This window comes from Merops nubicus, unplaced genomic scaffold, assembly GCF_000691845.1.
Source record: "Merops nubicus isolate BGI_N331 unplaced genomic scaffold, ASM69184v1 scaffold16601, whole genome shotgun sequence".
Taxonomy (NCBI): domain Eukaryota; kingdom Metazoa; phylum Chordata; class Aves; order Coraciiformes; family Meropidae; genus Merops; species Merops nubicus.
The window spans coordinates 11,056-30,106 of record NW_008589175.1 but is presented as its reverse complement, the minus strand read 5'-3'; the positions used below and the strand labels follow the sequence as shown (position 1 = coordinate 30,106).

The 19,051-nt window shown below is 40.4% G+C and overlaps 1 protein-coding gene across 1 annotated transcript in view; it reads left to right on the top strand.

Annotated features, from left to right (window-relative positions):
• PIK3CB (phosphatidylinositol-4,5-bisphosphate 3-kinase, catalytic subunit beta) overlaps window positions 1-17,785 on the top strand; it is a 51,653-nt gene extending 33,868 nt beyond the window's left edge. Inside the window, exons 13-23 of the mRNA XM_008949510.1 lie at window positions 879-1,000; window positions 2,679-2,822; window positions 3,819-3,918; window positions 6,337-6,515; window positions 7,128-7,237; window positions 7,552-7,630; window positions 13,717-13,884; window positions 14,354-14,477; window positions 14,783-14,928; window positions 15,697-15,829; window positions 16,258-17,785. Coding sequence (XP_008947758.1) covers window positions 879-1,000; window positions 2,679-2,822; window positions 3,819-3,918; window positions 6,337-6,515; window positions 7,128-7,237; window positions 7,552-7,630; window positions 13,717-13,884; window positions 14,354-14,477; window positions 14,783-14,928; window positions 15,697-15,829; window positions 16,258-16,395 — 1,443 coding nt within the window. The 3' untranslated portion in view covers window positions 16,396-17,785. The remainder of the gene's footprint in view (window positions 1-878; window positions 1,001-2,678; window positions 2,823-3,818; window positions 3,919-6,336; window positions 6,516-7,127; window positions 7,238-7,551; window positions 7,631-13,716; window positions 13,885-14,353; window positions 14,478-14,782; window positions 14,929-15,696; window positions 15,830-16,257) is intronic.
• The last annotated feature ends 1,266 nt before the right edge of the window (window positions 17,786-19,051 follow it).

Here is a 19,051-nt window from a genome sequence, read left to right as displayed (position 1 = left end):
CTTGCTTGGAAGCATGGCCTTTGGTAGCAGAGTTAAGAAAAATTATTTAGAGTGTGGATATTAGCTGACAGCTCAAAGTCCTTTAAATTTGGGTATATGAAAGCTCTCATTGTATTGCAATATTTTAGTAGAAAAGTTGCACTGAAGGAGTTCTGGACCTGCTTGCCCTTACTGTTGCTGTAAGCTCCTCGTTCGGCAGGGTAGTAGGGTGGCAGAAGCTGTTAGCAGAATTCACAGGCAGTATTTATTCTCAAAGCAGAACTTCACCATTATTAAAAAGAAAATATTTAAAATCCACCCGTCTTCAATGAAGTGATACCTTCGTTAATGACAGCTAGAGGAAGGCCAGCTAATTTTTAAAATACTTGAAATAACTGGAATAAAAAGACTGACCTGTCCTGAATTGTATTGTGTCTTACAAAAAGCTTCTTTTATTGGGGAAGAAATTGTTTATTTCTTTGTAGATAAAAGAATTCATACACCAATGCCAAATTCCAGTTGTCTCTAAATCTTCAGGCTGTTGCTGAGAATTAAGTGCCTTGTTTTCTGACAGCTGGTTGGGAGTTGGGAACCGTGTGAGAGAAGCATGCAGTATTTCATGTGTGCAGTGTTTTACCATGTTTCATACTGCAGAGAAACTTTAAGACCTGAAACACATAGTCTGAAATGTAAAGCTGCTGTATAAATGAGATGTATTTGGAAGTTCTTCAGAGTTACCTCTCTGTTGCCAAAGCAGATCATTGCACGGTGCAAGTATTTCCCATACCCTTTCACCTGCACTTTTGAGATGCTTTTACGGGCAGTTGCACCCATCTTTTTTTTTTTTTTTTTTACATAGTTGTTTCATGTGTAACCTTACAGTCTTCTTTTTAAAACAGCTTCAGGCTCTCCTTCAGATATGGCCCAAGCTGCTGCCTAGAGAAGCATTAGAATTGTTGGATTTCAATTATCCAGACCAGTATGTCAGAGAATATGCAGTGGGTTGTTTAAAGCAAATGAGGTGAGTATATTTATTGCTTCAGCATGCAAGGATTTCTGGGGTAAAAAAAATGCATGATTGCTTATAGCCAAAAAAAAAAAAAGCCAAAGAGGAAAGATTTAAAGACACTGCCTGCTGTGGATAGGTGGCCAGAAAAAGCAGTCTTATTTCTAGATAAGTGCATGGGCAGCCAAACAAACCCTTTTATTCTGACATCTTGTATTCAGTGATGATTATTTTCCACGTTGCCAAGAGAACACCAGTGTAACTTTGTCCCACAGAGGGTTCTGTGGTCACCCCTTTCTAGGACAAGGGGAAAGCAAGATAATGTGAGAACTTCTTAATAGCAAGGGGAGAAAATATTACAGTAGTGAAATACTGCAAGAACTGCTGTCCATCCACCCCACACTTGTCAGGTATTGGCTGTATCATTTAAAAGAAATGTGAACTGTAGATTATATGAAAGAACCCAGAGAATGACTGACTTGTTTGTTCTTTACAGTAGTCTTTGCTGTTTGCAGTTCTTCCTTTATTGTGTGTAATTTTGCTCTTCACAGTAACCTAGGGCAAGATTTGTATAACATTATCATTTGCAGCATTACTGAATATTTCCTGTCCTTGAATTCTAAATTCTCTGTGGTGAATAGTTTAATGATTAATTTTTTTAATGGTCAAGGCTAGACTTTTGAGGTTAAAAGAAAATAATTTTATTTCTTTCTAATGCAAACAAGCAATTTAGCTGCTGGACTGTCCTAATACTGTGGAATTGTTGCATCTAGAATTCCAGAATTCTTAGTTCTAGTCCTGAAGCCAGAAAATCATGTTCAGCTGAGTGTCAGAAATCAATTTTTAATGTCTTTGACAGTCTGATGAAGGCAGCTGGTAAAAAAAAAAAATATTGGGTTTTTGTGGAGAGGGGAATACAGGATTTTATAGAACATTATTTGAATCAGTTGTATTATGTCAGACTATTACTTGAAATAGTTAATTAGCATAGATACTTTTCAAAGGTATGTTTATAAACTGTGGATAAATACCTAAACTTGCACTTCTGAAGTAGGAGTAATTTGGGCACTGTTTGGTTTCTCAAAGGTAATGTACATTTCAGACAAAACTTAGACATAAAGAATTTTGGCTAAATGGATCACTTTGTAGGTATATCCTAATAAATGAACACTTTTTAACTGACAGGTAGTAACTTTTAAAGACATGATAACTGAATTGTTTTCAGTGGAGTGAATGCTCTTCTCCCCATCTTTCTAAGCTGAGTGGCTTCTGTATGTATATGAAATTATTCTCTGTTCTTATCCATGCTGACTACTCGCTATGTGGTTCCAAAGGTCTGTCTCCTTAGAGGCTGAGTGGTCAAAGGGACCCAAAGTCCAGTCTGAAATAACTCAAAATAATTAATTTCCCGGATACTTAGCTGAGCACTTGGGCTGAGATCTTGATCTTGTAAAAAGCCTGTCACAGAACAGCAGGTGTTTGCTTTAAAGGTTCTGTTTGAGGTATGGCTTACTGATGAACTGGTCAGTCTGGCAGTTGCACTAAGTTGTGTATTAGTGTCCTTCTCCATGCAACTGAAAACCTGGGGGGCACTCTTGCTGTTGAAACAAATCTGTCATTGTTGGGTTTGTCAGAAGTGTGAGAGTTTCTGGGTTCACTCTGTCACTAACTGCTTTTACGTCCCTCCCTCTAGTGATGAAGAGCTCTCTCAGTATCTCCTGCAGCTCGTGCAGGTTCTGAAGTACGAGCCGTTCCTGGACTGCGCGCTCTCCAGGTTCCTGCTGGAGCGAGCGCTGGCCAACAGGAGAATAGGACAGATGCTCTTCTGGCACCTGAGGTACGAGGGCTTCCCCAGGCTCCTTCTGAAACTGCTGAGCCTGAGGGGACTTCCAGATATGATTTCTTGAGGATTTTTCTAAATGATCCATTATCATAGTCCCCTGCCAATCCTTGTTTCTTTACCTTTGGCATTTATAGGTCAGAGGAAACCTGTAATTAAAAATTTATTACAGTGGTTTGTAATCTACTGTTTGATGGAACTATTCCAAACTGCATTCAGATCTATCTGATAAGTTAGGTTTGTGTGTATCACTTCAGTGTTTGTTTTGTCTGTCAGTGCAGTAAAAGTACAATATTTACCCCACAGTTTGGAATAAATTTATATTACTGTTGAGAGTCTAACAGAAAATAAAAACAGTTTTGTGTGTCCTTGATACTTCTGATATCTGGTTTCGTGAATGGCAGAGAACTTGCAGGGTGTATTATAAGCTGATGCTATCTTCCAAGTACATTTTATTTTAGTATTTCTAAATCAAAAGAGCAAGTACTACAGGAAAATGTTTTGGGAGGATAATTGGCTCTGGTATAAGGTTCAGTCATTTGTTTCATAGTGTTCTCCCTCAGGCAAATTTTGGCTTTCTCCTTACCAAGACTTGAGAACATGTGATTTAATGCTGGGCCCCGATTTGTTAGTATCATCTTCCATGGCTTATCAGTGCAACTTTCTTGAATAAAAGAGGTTCCTGAAAACAAATCCACAATTCCAGTCCCTATCTCTTAACATTACTGCCTCCAGAGCAGTCCTGGACCTTGAAACAAGTGACATGCATTGAAACTAGCCAGTCCTCATAGTCTTCAGCACTTCCACATTCTGTTATTTCTTAAGAAATCTGGCTTTTTGTTTTATCCACCTGACCATAAGGTGTTTTGCTACTTGGTGGGGTTGGTTTTGCTGCTGTTTTTTGGTTTGGTTGGTTTTTAATTTTGTTTTAATGACTTGAAGAATGCTAACCTGTAAATGCTGTGGTCTGACGAGGAGCTTTTCTTCTCACAGGTCAGAGGTTCACATTCCTGGTGTCTCAGTCCAGTTTGGTTTGATACTTGAAGCTTACTGCCGAGGAAGCGTTGCCCATATGAAAGTGCTTGCTAAACAGGTACAGACTTCACTTCTCCTTTCAAAACCTGGCTTATCCCAGCTGGTAACTCAGTTCCTTGCTGCCTGGCTCCTATGGGGCATCTTGGTTATTCTGACAAAACCTACCTGTTGGGGAAGAGGAAAGAGAAGGGGGCATGGCTGAGACAGAAATAAAGGGCTAACTAGCTGGATGGTGGAGCTGTCCTCCCTGGCACAGAAAGCAGGTAGGGGGATAGGGAGCTGGTTTTAGGGTGTTCTGAGATACACAAGATGTCCTGGATAGAGCAGTAGGCTGTCTGGAATAACTGAAGAAAGGTTTCTGTGCACTTGAAACTTGTGACCTTTTGTCCCCAGTAACAGTCAGTAGTTCAACACAAATTATTACCCTTTATCTAGATGGCTCCAGGACTACTTACTGCAGATTTGGCTTTTGTTAGAAGGTGATGCAAAACCTTCTGTAGTTGTTGTACACCTGGAAATAGAGGAAATAGAGGCGTTGAAGTGAATGGAATACTCATTTTAGTGTTGACATACATTTGCTGTTTACAAAGCAAAACAGAGAAAAAAATTGAGATGTGTTTGCTTTTAAATACCCTAATAAGTGTGAGAGTTTGCTTTTAAATACACTAGTAAGCGTATCAGCAGGTCATTGAGAAACTTGCAAATTGAAGTCTGCAATGCAGTTTTAGCAAGTTAATTTAGATTGTGACCATAAAAATCTTTGAAAAATTACCTCTCTCTGGAATTAATATATTTGCTGTATCACACTGCAAAGACTAACTCAGATACTTGTCTGGTGAGTGTTATTTCCAACAGCTTGGATACTGTCTACGTTGAAACTGTGCTTTGAGAGGCAGATGGAACAGGAACATACTGTTGTGCTTCTTATTCCTACAGTTCTCAGGACATGGAAAAGACCATCTCATCCATGCGTGCTTGTTAGTATTGTCAAAATCATACAAAGATTAGGTGGTGAAATGCTTTAAGCAATAGACCTGGGGTCAGTAAAGTTTTTGTGCACTTCACAGGAAACAAATGTCAGTACAATCAAAGAAGGGGCAAAAAAATTCCCAACTGTGCAAACACGGAAGAAATTCAAAGTAGAAATACTTCAAAAAGTTCCTGTTTGTACAGCACAGGTTCCATTTTGTTCCCTTGTCACTGATGTTTGTACAGCTCCTAGAATAGTGGAAAAGCAGAGTGCTTTTGGTTTTGACAGATGGCTGACCTGGCAGGTCTCCACTGCCTCAGTTTTATAATCAAACCACATACAATTTCCACAGCATCCTGCCTGACAGGGTTCAGTCTGCCTGTGGAAGTGGTCAGCTTTGACTCAGCACCTTGTAAGTTGGAGTGAAGCTTCCTCATATAGAAATCCGTTTCTGTAGTTATTCCATTGATGCTGTTTGCTAGAGAATGTGTGTACTGCTGAGCATGTTAACTGTGGCTAGTGCAGCTAGAGGTGACTGTTACCAAACTATTTTATATTTGGCTAACAAGTTGTTAGATGTAGATGCAAGGTAGAAATTGTGTTTGTTGTACGTGCTGGTGTCTAGGCTTGGTACCAAAGGGCGTTTCTCTGTTAGTGTTATGTACAGGTTACATCACTGGTTGTTTTCTTAGAAATCATGTACCAGTAGAAAAGACTAAAACAGAAGGGGCAGGGGGAAGGGTTCAATGCCCCTGTGTTGGTTGCAAGTTTTTGCCTTGCATTTTTATACATTTTTAAGGTAGTGGTATTGCTTAGATGAGATACTGTAATTAAGAAAGCTTTAACTGATTAGAGCATTTACATTATGCCCAACTTCAGCATATTTTAATGAACAAACATTTAAGACCCTGCTCTGTAAAAGTTAAGTACCTGTAGCTCTGTATGTGAAGATGGCCCACAAGTGGTTGTGTGGCTGTTACTGTATTGCATGCAACTAACTGGACACGTGCAGTGAGGTTTCTGTGTCCCCAGCTCATTTCAAGCAATGTTTGATTTTGTTGGACGTATGGAGCACTCAATATTTCTGTTGACTTCAGCATGGATAGGGGTACCTACATTATTTGCTTTAGTGAAACAGTGTATTAAAATTGTGTTTTGAAGAAAGAATTTGAATGTATGATACATTCAAATACCTAATTTTTATTTATTTATTTATTTTGAAACATTAAGTAAGCCATGCTTTAGAAAGTGACTCAAAGCTTTGGAGCTTTCAGCCCGTCAGTGCCTTTGTCACTTATGAAAATGGGATTTCTGGGATGTAAGTGGCTTTAGAAAAGGCTGTTCTCATATTTTGGGGGGCATGCCATCTTAGTGGCCATCTATTGTTTCCTTTTTTAAAAAGTTGTAGAATTATTTAATACTTTCTTCTATTTTGAAATGGGGTTTTTCACTGTATTATGTATAAAATGAGAGCAATAACTTTTAAAGATAAAATCTCTCTTTCAGGTGGAAGCGCTTAATAAGATGAAGACTTTAAATAGTCTAATTAAGCTGAATGCCATGAAGCAAAGCAAAGCAAAAGGAAAAGATGCAATGCACACGTGTCTGAAGCAAAATGCCTACAGAGAAGCACTTTCTGACCTCCAGTCTCCTCTGAACCCTTCTGTTATACTTTCAGAGCTACAGTAAGTTAAGAATGAGTGAATAAAACGTCACTGTAGCTTTTGCCTGGGAGCAGTAAAGCAGAAACGTGTGTGTGCTCTGACTTCCCTTGGCTCTGGTGTTCAGCAGCCACACTCTCACGGGGAACCTCTTCCACAGTGAGAGAAGGTCTCTTGGGAATCTGCCCAGGTTAAGCTATCAGCCAAGTTAGGTTTTTGTGATCCACCATGAAACTTAATGCTCTTATTCAATGCATTACCATACCTAAATTTATTTAAATATAAGCCTAAAAGTGAATTAGACTGCATTCCTGGCTTCTGTTTATAATAGTAAGCACAAAACCTAGTGAAACTTTTAACAGCACTTAAAATCAAAGGCTAAATATTGATGGGAAATTATATGAAGAAAACTTTTCTCTGAGAAGTCGGGAGCATGATTTAAGCATTGGGTACATGTGTGCTGGTCACTGACTCCTGTGCTCTGACAGATACATTCATGACTCAGTAACCATTCCTAGCATAGCAGCAGAATGAAAGTACTTCCAACCTGAGAGTCTTTCATGTTCTGTTGTGTTTTGAACAATGTTTATAGCTTTTCAGCTGAAAAGTTTGACCAAAACTTCTGTTTTCTTCTAGTGTTGAGAAATGTAGATATATGGATTCCAAAATGAAGCCTCTGTGGATAGTATACAACAACAAAATGTTTGGAGGGGATCTCGTAGGGATCATCTTTAAAAATGGTGATGGTAAGTGATCCTAAAAATGGTAATGTTTTTCACATTCCTTCTTCATCCCCACACTTCACTTGAGTTGTGTTGCTCTATTGCCATAGCAGAAACGTCGCTTGCTCTAACATCGCTAAAGAAATTAAGCATCTGCCTATGACTGGGTCTCAAAGTATAGTCATTATCAGTTGTGATGATATAATTATGGTTAACCCCATTTTAACCTTTAGGCTTGAGTGCTTTTGGAGACCTTTTCCTTCAGGCCTTAGAAATATTGGGAAGTTTGTCTGCAACACAGTGGGAAGTTGAAGTAGCGTTTCAACTCTCTGTTGTAGATCTCCGACAGGACATGCTGACGCTCCAGATCTTGCGTCTGATGGACATACTTTGGAAAGAAGCTGGTCTGGACCTCAGGTGAGTCTTTTGAAGGCTGTGTTATTTGGATGGAGAGTCCACTTTTAGAGCAAAGCTTTCCTGTTTTTTAAATACCTTCCCTTCTCTCCCCTTTCTAAACAGATATCTGTGCCAGTGCCCAAAGGTTTCAGCTGCCATATGAACAGGCTATAGAAAGCAGCTCTTGTAACTAGTTAGATGGCTTTTCTTTGCATTTCTTTGCCTATGTGGCCCACATTTCAAAATACTTTAACTGTGAAGACAAATAATGGAAGAAGTGAAACTTTGTGATTTTTGTTCATTGTCAAGCAGAACATTTTTCCTAGTGCACCATATCTCTTGATGTCTGTCTGAGTTGCTACGCTGATTATAAATTCCACCGTTCTCTTATGCAGTTTACTGTTTCCATCCTTTGAAAATCATCTAGATAAAAAGCATTCTGTGAAGTCAGGAAACAATTCCTGACGTAAGGGTCCAGCAACTGGTTTTCCAGGAATTTGCAAAAATAAGGATTTAGTGATTATGAGAATTGCAGCTCTTTGGTTCTAGTACACATGTGCAGGTAAGGTACAAACATGAAACACGGATCTCCCGAAGAATGCATTGGAATGCACCACTGAGGCTCTCTAATAGGTAGAACTGAAAGGCAAAATTCTCTCTAGAAAATAGTCAGCTTTAAGTACTGGGAATTTGGGGTTGGGGAGCTCTGCTGCTCCCACAGAGCCACTTCTCTCAAAATGAAATAAAAAACCTTTCCAAGGTACCAAGAGTACAGGAGTTTCAAGTGTTTAAAAAGCTTATTTCAGAATGATGAGGAGGGTTGTGGGATTTTCATTCATGTGTTAGGTCATTAGTCAAGTCTCTAGGGTAGTATCTCCTCCCATGGAAGCTTGTCACCTTTTAATCAGTTGTGTAAGTAGCAATAAACTCAAGTATTTTTTGTAGTGGCCACTTTTTCTCCCTGCTGTGAGCAGTACTTACTGCTGTTTACAGTGAGAATTACAGTCACTGTGAGTATCTTCAATGTATATTCTGAAGCTCCACTTTACATTCTTTTGGATGTCAGAAAACATTTTTTAGACCAGAAATATCTTTATATCTTCCAGAGTCTCTTGCAGAGCAGCATTTACCTGCATGCGCTTGCTAAGATAAGCATGAGTTGTTTGTGGGAATGCTGGAGTATTCCACAGAGAAACAGCATCGGGCATTGTTCAGTGTTACCATACATCTCTCCAGTACATGGGGAACTTTTCCAGCCAAATCTGTGCACCAGTTTTAGCTAGTGTAATTCTCAAATTCTAATTCTTTTTAGAAAAGTAGTTCTAAAGATACTGGGTCTCACAATATTATATACCATCTGGAGGCCGTAAATTTGATTTTGTATGCCTGTAAAAGAGCTGTAATTCTTTGTGTTCAAATTTAAGTGTTGTTCATAAGGCTAGAAGTACTTAAGTATTACTTGAAATACTTCATTTAGATTCTTTGGGATGATTTCAAACTTTTTGTGGTTCAAGCATAGTAACGGGAGCTTCATAATGCACATAACATCAGCCCACACAGATAAGTAAAATTATAAACTTGTTACTTACGCTGCTTACAGAAAGATTCCTTCAAGTGAAGTATGGGTTAAGGTAGGAATGTGAATAATAAATTGTTTCTGGAAGTGTATATTTGTGATGAGATGGCTGAGCGTGTGTTAAGTTGAACACTGAATTCAGGAAACTTTAGATAATTTATGTCATTATAAATAGACTGTGAGGAGACTGATCCAGCATTTAGGGGCAAGGACAACCTCTGGCAGCTGTGGAATCCCAGATGAGACATTCTTTGGTCGCTGTCTTCCCAGAAGCTTAGTTTGTGGTTCCACACTGGGCCACACACTGTGCCTAGCGAACAACAGCAGTGATTAGGAGTCACCAAATATGCTTTCCCTGACTAAGGCATTTTTTTACATTCAACAAAGGAAACCCAGAAAGTACCTCTGCTATCCAACATTTCTCTTAAAACTCCTTTCCCTGACTAAGGCATTTTTTTACACTCAGCAAAGGAAACCCAGAAAGTACCTCTGATATTCAACATTTCTCTTAAAACTCTAAGAAGAAAAGTAGAAAGGGGAAGTTTCTAGTGAAAATTGAAGTTCTGTAACTGGCTACTTCCATTTATTTACTTAACTGGGAGCATCTTCCTTCCCTGACTGCCTGGACACAGCTGACAGGGTAAGACTGTGATCTCCATGTTTACAGTCTACATGCCTCTCAAGAAGAGGGAACTCCAAAATTTATGAATTAACAGCAGTGGCAATGAGTTCTGTTGCCTTATTCACAATTCAGAACTTGTTGACTTGCTTCTTGCTTGACTGTGGTGTCAGGTAAAAAGTAGTGTCAGGTAGATCTGCTCTCCTGAAAAGCACAACTTCATACATCCATACCAATTAGTGGGGTTGTTTCTTCTTGCCCTGTATTATCTTTTGAAGCTTTGGTTTCCCTGAAGCTGTTGTTTCCTTTTTCAGTTTAGTGGATGCATGATGGATTTTGCACTTTTCAACCTTTTTTTCACAAACCTTTTTCCACAAGAAGCCAAATTACTCCATTCAAGTAAAACCAGGGCTTCTCACTTGTCTCACCAGTGTGACAGCAGAAGCACTTGCTGTTTGCCTCTCTTCCAGTCAATAGGACCTTGCCACAAGTGAACTGTACAGCTTCTGTGAAGCATGGCTCAAGGGGCAGGCAGTGTGCTGCAATCGTGGAGTCTGGGGAGGGTCAGGTTCCTCCTAATGGCTCTGCAGCCTGCAGTCCCTTAGTGGGGGGTAACTCAGAGTGAAATGTCAGCCCAGTCTGTCTAAAGCAAGCACAGTATTCCCCGTGGGGTTTCTCAGCTCTGGAGAGGAATATGAAATACATATTGGGTTTGAGATCTCCCAAGCTGAAGAAGGAGAAAGGTTGGCTGGTTTTACTCTCAGCTGATCTGTCTCGGGGGTGACCTGGCCTCTGCCACACGGGGTGTTTTGTTGTCTCTCTTCCTGTGTGTGCACTTCGACCAAACACCAGAAGGAGACCAGGGAAAGGAAATACCTGTACGTGGAGGATGCAGCAGCATACTCCAGTAGGTGCTTTGTCCTGGGCTGTTGCTGGATGGACCACGGAGTGCACAACTGAATAAAACTTCAGGTGTAAATGGCATCTGCTGCTCAGTACAGACCCAGCCATGAGACAGCAAAGGCCATCACCCCAACGAACCCCAGCCCCTCTGTTGTTGAGGGACATCTGGCTCAGTGTACCTTGGACATCAGGCAATCAAGTGACAGAGGGAAAGGAGAAACCCAAAAGATTATATTCTTTAATTAATTCCCTTACCTGTTCATCTCTAGACAAACTATTACCTGGAAATGGAGCAGGAAATAGTTGGCCTAAGACATTAGTGCAGCCAAACTTCCTTAGTTCTTTCTGTAGTTTAGTTGTTTTGTGTGCTTTAAATATAGGTGACTATGGAGCAAGCTCACTGAGTTAAATGGTATTTATTTATATTGAGGTTTCATCTCCAGAATTACAAAATGAGAATTTCAGAGGTTCAAACTCCCTGAAAAGTTACAACTCTTCAAGTTAATTTGATTTTAAAAATTCTGCAGCTGAAGACATATGTACAAGCATGTTCATAGTAGATGCATAGCTTTCTGTAATCCCTGTGAGGAGTGTTCCAATATTACAAATAGGTGTGACAGCAGAGGAGGATAACATCTGTCTTCCCAAGCCTGACGTGGGGCTGCAGTGTTGCACCTCCTAGGAGAGCAAACCTTGCGTCAGAAAGTGTTTCCACTGCTTTACCTGTATTGCAGCAATGAAATGGTGTTAAGGGAGCAACTAGTGAAATAAGCAACAGGAAATCCTAAGTTTGAGGTGTTTGATCTATGTTGAGTGACCTTTGGCTATGGTAAATTGGCATAAAGGTACTTAGTATTTGGTTACTTTTTGGATGAAGAGAGGAAGTCCTCTCAATGATTTCACTGCCTATTTATCATGAGTTTTCATTTTCATCTCCCTTAACATGTGAAATCTGATGCTAAGTGGCTGTGTATGAATGCAATCAGAGTTCACAAACAAGTGGGAAAATGTATTTGTTACAAGTCTAAAGAATGTCAGTATTTTTAAACCACTGGGCCTGAAGTTAACAGAGAATGTGTTGATAAATTACTAGTGTTTGGTGGTGTATTTGAAAAGATATTGCCTTGGTGAATCAAGCTCTTAAATTAGAGAGGAGTATTAAATGGAGCGAAGAAGAAAGGATTCTGTTCTGCCCAGGGTTGCTGTATTGATCTGCTCGTGGTCTTCACTGGCGTTAAAAAGCAGGGAGCATATCCTGCTGACAGATGTTGAAGTCAGAAAGACCAGGATGAGATGGAAAGGGCCCAGAGGATTTGTCCCCAACTTGACTCCTGTCAAACTGTCTCTCTGACAAGGATGTTTTTTCCTCCAGTTGTAACCACACAGCCCTCAAGGGGCTGAAGGCTTTCATCATTGCTTGCTTTTGAAGGGGAAGTTGTTGGACATGTGCCCAGTTAAGCTGCAAGTAGGGTGGGTTGAAATGCCGTGGCCGAAGGCCAGCGTGCACTTTAACCTGGCAATATTTGCCTTAGGTTTGTCGTGTGGTGATAAGGATGGGCAGTGCTTCCTTCTATCATGAACGCTCAGGAATTAGAGACCCCTCGGCTCCTTGTGGGAACCCTCTGGGCTACAGAGTTGGGCTGTTTAATTGGGAGATAGGTTAGAACAGAAAGGGGAAGGTTCCAAATCTGCACCGCATCTTTTTTGTGTTGAAGTTGAGTGTTCTCCAAATACCCCGTTGAATCTGGTTTTCTGTGTGCTTGTTAAAGCCAGCAGAGAAGACTCCCCAGCTATGCAGTTGTCATTGCTTGTGCTGCTGCAGTTGTGTGATATCTCTGGGGCAGAGAAACAGTTCAGTTATCAAATAGCTGTTAGGCCAGGAAGTTACAGTTAATTTCATCTGGAATTTTGTTTATTTTCATCTATGGCTGGGGCTAATAAACTGTGTCAGTGAAGAGATGTGGTTCTGCTCTCCAGCAATCAAACAATATTTGTTTCATGTGTAAATACTGACGACAACTCCACCAGCAGTGCTTTTAATATATGTGCACACACAGATGTTAATGTGTCCTGCAAGGTTTTAAACGGTTTTGGGCGTCGGTGAGCGCTGGTCTATAGCTTGTGTGCTGCAGTTTGGGTTGCCTGGGCATCCTTTCTGGATGGATCCAGGACCAGCTGAGATGATGTTCTTGACCTGAGGTGCCTAGCACAGGAGTAGACACCTCTGTTTGTGCTGCAATGCCTTTGAAGAGTTTGCTCTAAGCTTCCGTTGTGTATGTTAAGCCTCCATCTAAGCTGCTGTTCCATTCAGCTTTTTAAGCATCTGGAGTGAGAAAACATTTTGGAAAAACTCATCTATTTAGTCACATCTCCTTGATCCAAAATAAGACACGTTAATTGTGTCTTATTTTAATGCAATGATATTGTTGTCAATATTTTCACTGTGCATAGTATATGACTGCATAGGAATAGTCTCAGTCTCATATATCAGGCAGGTTAAAAGATGTATTCCTGTTTTTCATTAGCTTTTTATACTTAGAATTAGTAACAGTTGGAAAACATTAATTTACATTTATATTTAAAAGGTTTTCTATCATTTTAGTTTGAAATAGAAGGAAGGGGGGGAAAGGAGCCTCTTTTCCATTTACATAAATAATTTAGTCTAGAATGGATGTGAGTGTAAGGTAACTGTTTAGCCAGTAAATTAACAAATGAAAACAAAGGGCTCCCTCTGTGGTTTCTCCTATAAAATTACAAGTCATAATTACCTAGTAAAAGGGGAAAAAAGGGTTCCTTGTTTTCTTTGTTTTGCATACACATATGTAATGGGGGAAAAAATGGTGTTAATGTTTTGCTGCTGTTTGAACTTTCCAAGGTTAGCATACAGGTGTTGCTTGCAGAGTGTGATGTTCAAGTTAGTGTCAGTATTCAGCCCACTCCAAATACAGATGCACTAAGGAAACATTCCTACTGGATTTGTTTTTAACACAAGTCTGTGTTTTCTTTCAGGATATTGCCCTATGGCTGTTTAGCAACTGGAGATCACTCTGGCCTGATTGAGGCTGTTTCTAGTTCAGAAACCATTGCTGACATTCAGTTAAACAGCAGCAATGTCGCTGCGGCTGCCGCCTTCAACAAAGATGCTCTCTTAAACTGGCTGAAGGAATACAACCTAGGGTAATGCCTACAGTTATCTTCTCATCTGTAGTGTAAGCTACAAAATAAGCTTCTGTTTCAATACTGAGGAATGTGTGGCTCTTCTGGCAGGTTTGTTGCCACTGATTTTTCTAGCATATCAAATTCTGATGCAGATTCATGGTGCCATTGGAATTGAAACAATGATCCAGCTGAAATTCTGGCATTTGCAGCATTTTGACTGGACATTGTTGAGTAAGTTATATAAGATTTGGCAAAGCAAACAAACCCGGGAAAATTACATGAGTCTCAAGCCTTGATGCCTTTCATAATGTTTGCATTTCTCCTATTCTCCTTGGCTACTCCTTACAGTATTTTCTCTCAGATAAGTGTAGTTTTACAGCATCCTAATGGGCTTCTGGCTTAAAAATGGAAAAATCCTTCCTGAGGTCAAGATATGAGACGAGTATCCAGTAGTTTGCTCTAACATTGTTTGTGTTTGTGGTTCCAGAGATGACTTGGATCGAGCCATTGAAGAATTTACTCTGTCCTGTGCTGGCTACTGTGTAGCTACTTACGTACTGGGAATTGGTGACAGACACAGTGACAACATCATGGTCAGAAAAAATGGCCAGGTAATTTCTCTATTGGATGTTACCAACAAGATGTCTGTTGGCAGACATCAGAAGCTTAAGCCTGAGATAATCTTTTGCACACCGATTTGTAGTGGTGGTCACTCATAAAAGTACAGATGTTATCACAGACTTAAACAAGTCCTGAAATGTTTTAAAGTCAAATACTCCTGAAGGATTGAAACCATGGGCTATGGAGAGCAGCATAATGAGTTAGTTGCTCTTGATATCAGTATCCACCTGTAGAGGTATTAGCAAGGTGAAATATTTTCACTGGAGAAATTAATTCTCACTTCTTTTTTTTTTAGCTCTTTCATATAGATTTTGGGCATATTCTTGGAAACTTCAAGTCCAAGTTTGGAATTAAAAGGGAACGGGTACCTTTCATACTCACCTATGATTTCATTCATGTTATTCAACAAGGAAAAACAGGGAACACTGAAAAATTTGGTCGGTGAGTGTTATTTTGATCTCTTCCTTTTGTGACTGAAATGATCTGTGGTGATAATTTCCAGCAGACCAGGAGCCTGTTTGGGTTTGGTTTGCTCATTTGTACTTGTGAGGAAGGGTGTAACTTGCATTTGCATGACTGTCTGCTTCTCCACCAGAGCTACAATACATACACAAATAGCTTCATATATCAGGAACTGCAGCTTTGAAGGGTTCTTCCCATTTCCCCTGGAAAATTGTAGATTAGACACTGAACAGTGGCACATCTGGGGGGACAGAGCAAATTCTCAGGTGTGTCTGGAGTTTGATGCCAGTCAGTTCAATTTTGACCGTGTTGGCAGGAAGGAATTACTGCAGAGGTGCAGACTGGAGCAGCAGGGACTGCTAGAGAGTTTTTCTTTCTCCACTGTGGATCCCCTGTGTGGGATCATCGGGGTGTTTCACCTGACGTTCCCAGGGAGATAGGACACTTACTCCACCTATGGCATTATTTGCTCTTTCTGAAGAACAGTAGGGTTTTTTAAAGGTTTTGGTCTCTTGTTCTGATGTTTTAAGGGCTTGTTTGAGAGGCGTGGGGTATTTTTGTGGGAATGCATGAGAGGTCCTGTAGACACCTGTCCTCTCTGATACTGTGTTCCTGCGGTACGCGTGTTGGAGCAGATGGCAGATGCTGGGAGCTGTTGGTGTGTTTGGGCTGATCCTGGGAGCTGTTGGTGTGTTTGGGCTGTGTGAGGTCTCACGTGCTGTCCCTGGCCTGTCCCTTGCCCTGCAGGTTCCGGCAGTACTGTGAGGACGCGTACTTGATCCTGCGCAAGCACGGAAACCTCTTCATCACCCTCTTTGCACTGATGCTGACCGCAGGGCTTCCAGAGCTAACTTCTGTCAAGGACATCCAGTATCTCAAGGTAGAGTAACACTGACAGCACAGCAGGTCTTAGCACTTTTCCAGTATGTGAATTTTGGTGCTAAGATGAATACGTTTTAATTGTTTCCCGTTTCTCTCAAAATTCAAAACTCAAAATTCTAGCAGTCAAAGGAAACTGAATGTACGTTGTTCTCCACCATTCTGCAATGAGTTCAACATCCCCACACCTTAAATGTAGTCATTTCAGGAGTATTTTACATCTTGGCTCATGCACAAGCATAGACCTGTAAATTATTTGTTTAATTCTTCTTGATTTTTATCCTTAAACCCAGAAGATAGCACTGATGTATTGCTCAACAGGTGAAAAAGTGACAAAACAGAAAAAAACCATGTGGTTTGTCTTGAAAGGTGGAGGAGGTGTGGTTTTTAAAATCCCTAACAGTAATTGTTCTCCTCCTGCCATCTTAGGACTCTCTCGCCTTAGGGAAGAGTGAGGAAGAAGCACTAAAACAATTTAAGCAGAAGTTTGATGAAGCCCTCCGGGAAAGCTGGACTACCAAGGTGAACTGGATGGCTCACACCGTTCGGAAGGACTACAGATCCTAGATGAGTTTGGCATTTGCACTAAACTGAATGTTACCCTGAGAAGTGTTTTTAAAGGAGATCTGTAGGATCGACCAACAACACTGATTTTCAATAGGAATGAAAGCAACAAAAAGAAATGGGCTGAAATAATTCCTGAGTCTGTTGCACTCTGCTTCTGAATTCTTGATTCCAAGACTGTCTCTACAACTAGTGAACGTTCTTCTGCTGACTTTGCACGCTGAGAGCTACTAAGCATTTTTTAAAATTCTGTGGTACTTTATGGAAGTGTAAATATTTGTTTTTATACGTTAGGGTGTTGTGCTCTAACATACTTGGGAGGTTTGAAGGCCTCTGACAGAAGTGTTCTTTGTTTAAAGTTGGGTCTTGAAGAGTAAATTTCTTTTTTTTATATCCTAATCTGGCTAAAAATGACCATATTGTGTATATTTTTTCATATGAACTCTGCCCTAGTGGCACAGATGAAATAATTCTACTGTAAATAGCAACCACAGTGTCACTGTACTACAGGGAGCTGCTTGATGTCTTATACTGCTGCCAGAAGAGGAGCAGATATTTGTAAGATAGGGAAGGGTGGGGGGTGGAGGGCAGATCTTTGGAAATGATGCAGTGTCCAGATGTTCAGGGTTGCACACTTTTGTTCCTCTGACGTAACACACTTTTTTTTAGGAGGGAAGTTAGGCCAGTTCCAAACATGTCTGAGAATCCCTCATTGGTGACTGCCTCCTATTCATCCTCTGGGGCTTTGTTTTCAACTCCCAAAGAGGCACATTTATTTCAGGTTCAGCAAGAAGCTCCTTACAGCCTTACACTGAAATTCATATCTCCAATTACTTGTGCCATGCAAATGTACTGGCATATGGAAAACGTTTGTTAGATGTACCACACATAGTGATTTTTAGAGCATACATACCAAAAAAACCCCAAATGTTTGGAAAAGCAAGTGTTGATGGGAAAAGATCATCCCATAAAACACCAATAAGAAGTCATGAATCCTTTTTTTTTTTTTCTGTATTTATTAAAAGCTTGCAGTACTGTTGCTTTACCAAGATATATATGTTGAAGATGGTTGCTGAAGAAACTGGATTTGTTTTTATTTATTTAGTGAGGTACCAGGCTTTTAGGTGCTTAAATGGAGAGCAAATTTGTTACGTGCAATAGGGAACTGCTGATTAAGAGGTGTAACATACTGTTTCTGAACATCAGCAAGGTAGACTTGACTACTGCTTGTTCTCCAAGGAACACTGGTAGCTCTCAATTCTCATTGACATTTGAAAGAGAATGAAACATATATATATATATATATATATATTTACTTTTTGACTAAACAGTTGTTTTGCATAGAAATGTTGTTTTATGTAGGAATTTAATTAAAGGTGGTTTTACTTTGTTGTGATTTCTATTTTTTGTTGTCATTTTAGGATTTTGTTGTTTCTTTTAAAGGTCAGGAACCTATCTGGAGCCAGGATAGCATTTTATATGATAGTTTGATTCTCCTGTCCTCACCTTTTGGGCTAATCCCTCTGAGGAGACCTCTGCTTCTAGACTACTGTGAAAACAGCAGCTGGTTTGTGGCCTGGCTTTGTGGGTTTTTTTGTATAATACAGTAGCATTTGTGGTGTGCTTTGTCCTCCTTTTTAATTTTTATTTTTATTCTTTTTAAAGTGTGTGAGAGGAAGGCTAAAAAGAAACTACTTTGCAGGTGACAGCTCTGAAAAAAGCAATGTCATCCTCAGCTAATTTGCAGCATATAGATTTGTATAAACAACCATTCCTGGACATACTACATTTTTTGTGAGACAGAGTACTCGGACACCTCTGGTGTGTCTTCTTGCTGAAGGAGACATAACCCTTCCCAGAACTCCAGATAAAGTTGGCAAGTTCACCTTGGCTGCGTGGGGCTGGTGTGCAGGGCATGGGACAGGAGGGAGCATCATGGCATCTCTACAGCCACAGCTAAGGTAACAACTCAGCTCCACGTTCCACCCAGGCGTCTTGTGAGACTCAGCACAAGTTGCTCAAGTCTGTGCCATAGATTCTCACCTGGAAAAATGGAGGAAGAGGCATTGGCTTCCAGATGCAGAAACACCTCCCCTTGGGTACCAGAGGGACATTGCACAAAGATGTTTTCTGTTACAAGATCTTGTTTTTTTTTTCTTTTTGGATGTTACTTTAATTCAGGTTACAAAAGTACCTGAGACAGGCAAGGTGGTTTCCTCACCATCTTCTTTGAGACAGCTGGTACTTAGGGGTGATCAACAATATTGCTTCTGCTCAGCACGTGTATTGGTTAATAGCCCTCAGATGGGGTACGTTGGATTTGGTCGTCTTCACCTTCACTGAGTTTTACTCTTGGTGATTTATTGGCCAGAACACGGAGAGAAACAAGAGGCCTGTTAGATGGTGCATTTCCCGTGTGGCAGTAAATGAAAATGACACATTCTCCTCCTGTAGGTGGAACTTCAGTTAGCTGAGGACAGTGTGTCTCACCAGAAGGCTTTTCCAGGCTGACCTCTCAGGGATGAACCCACAGGAGACAGTGTTTGTGAGGGCACCAAGGTTAATGTGAGCCTTCCCTATGAAGTTTTGAGTGGACAGCTGCTTTAGTATTAGTAAAAATATAACTACTTCCCTGGAGTTTCCATCTGTGGTACAGCTC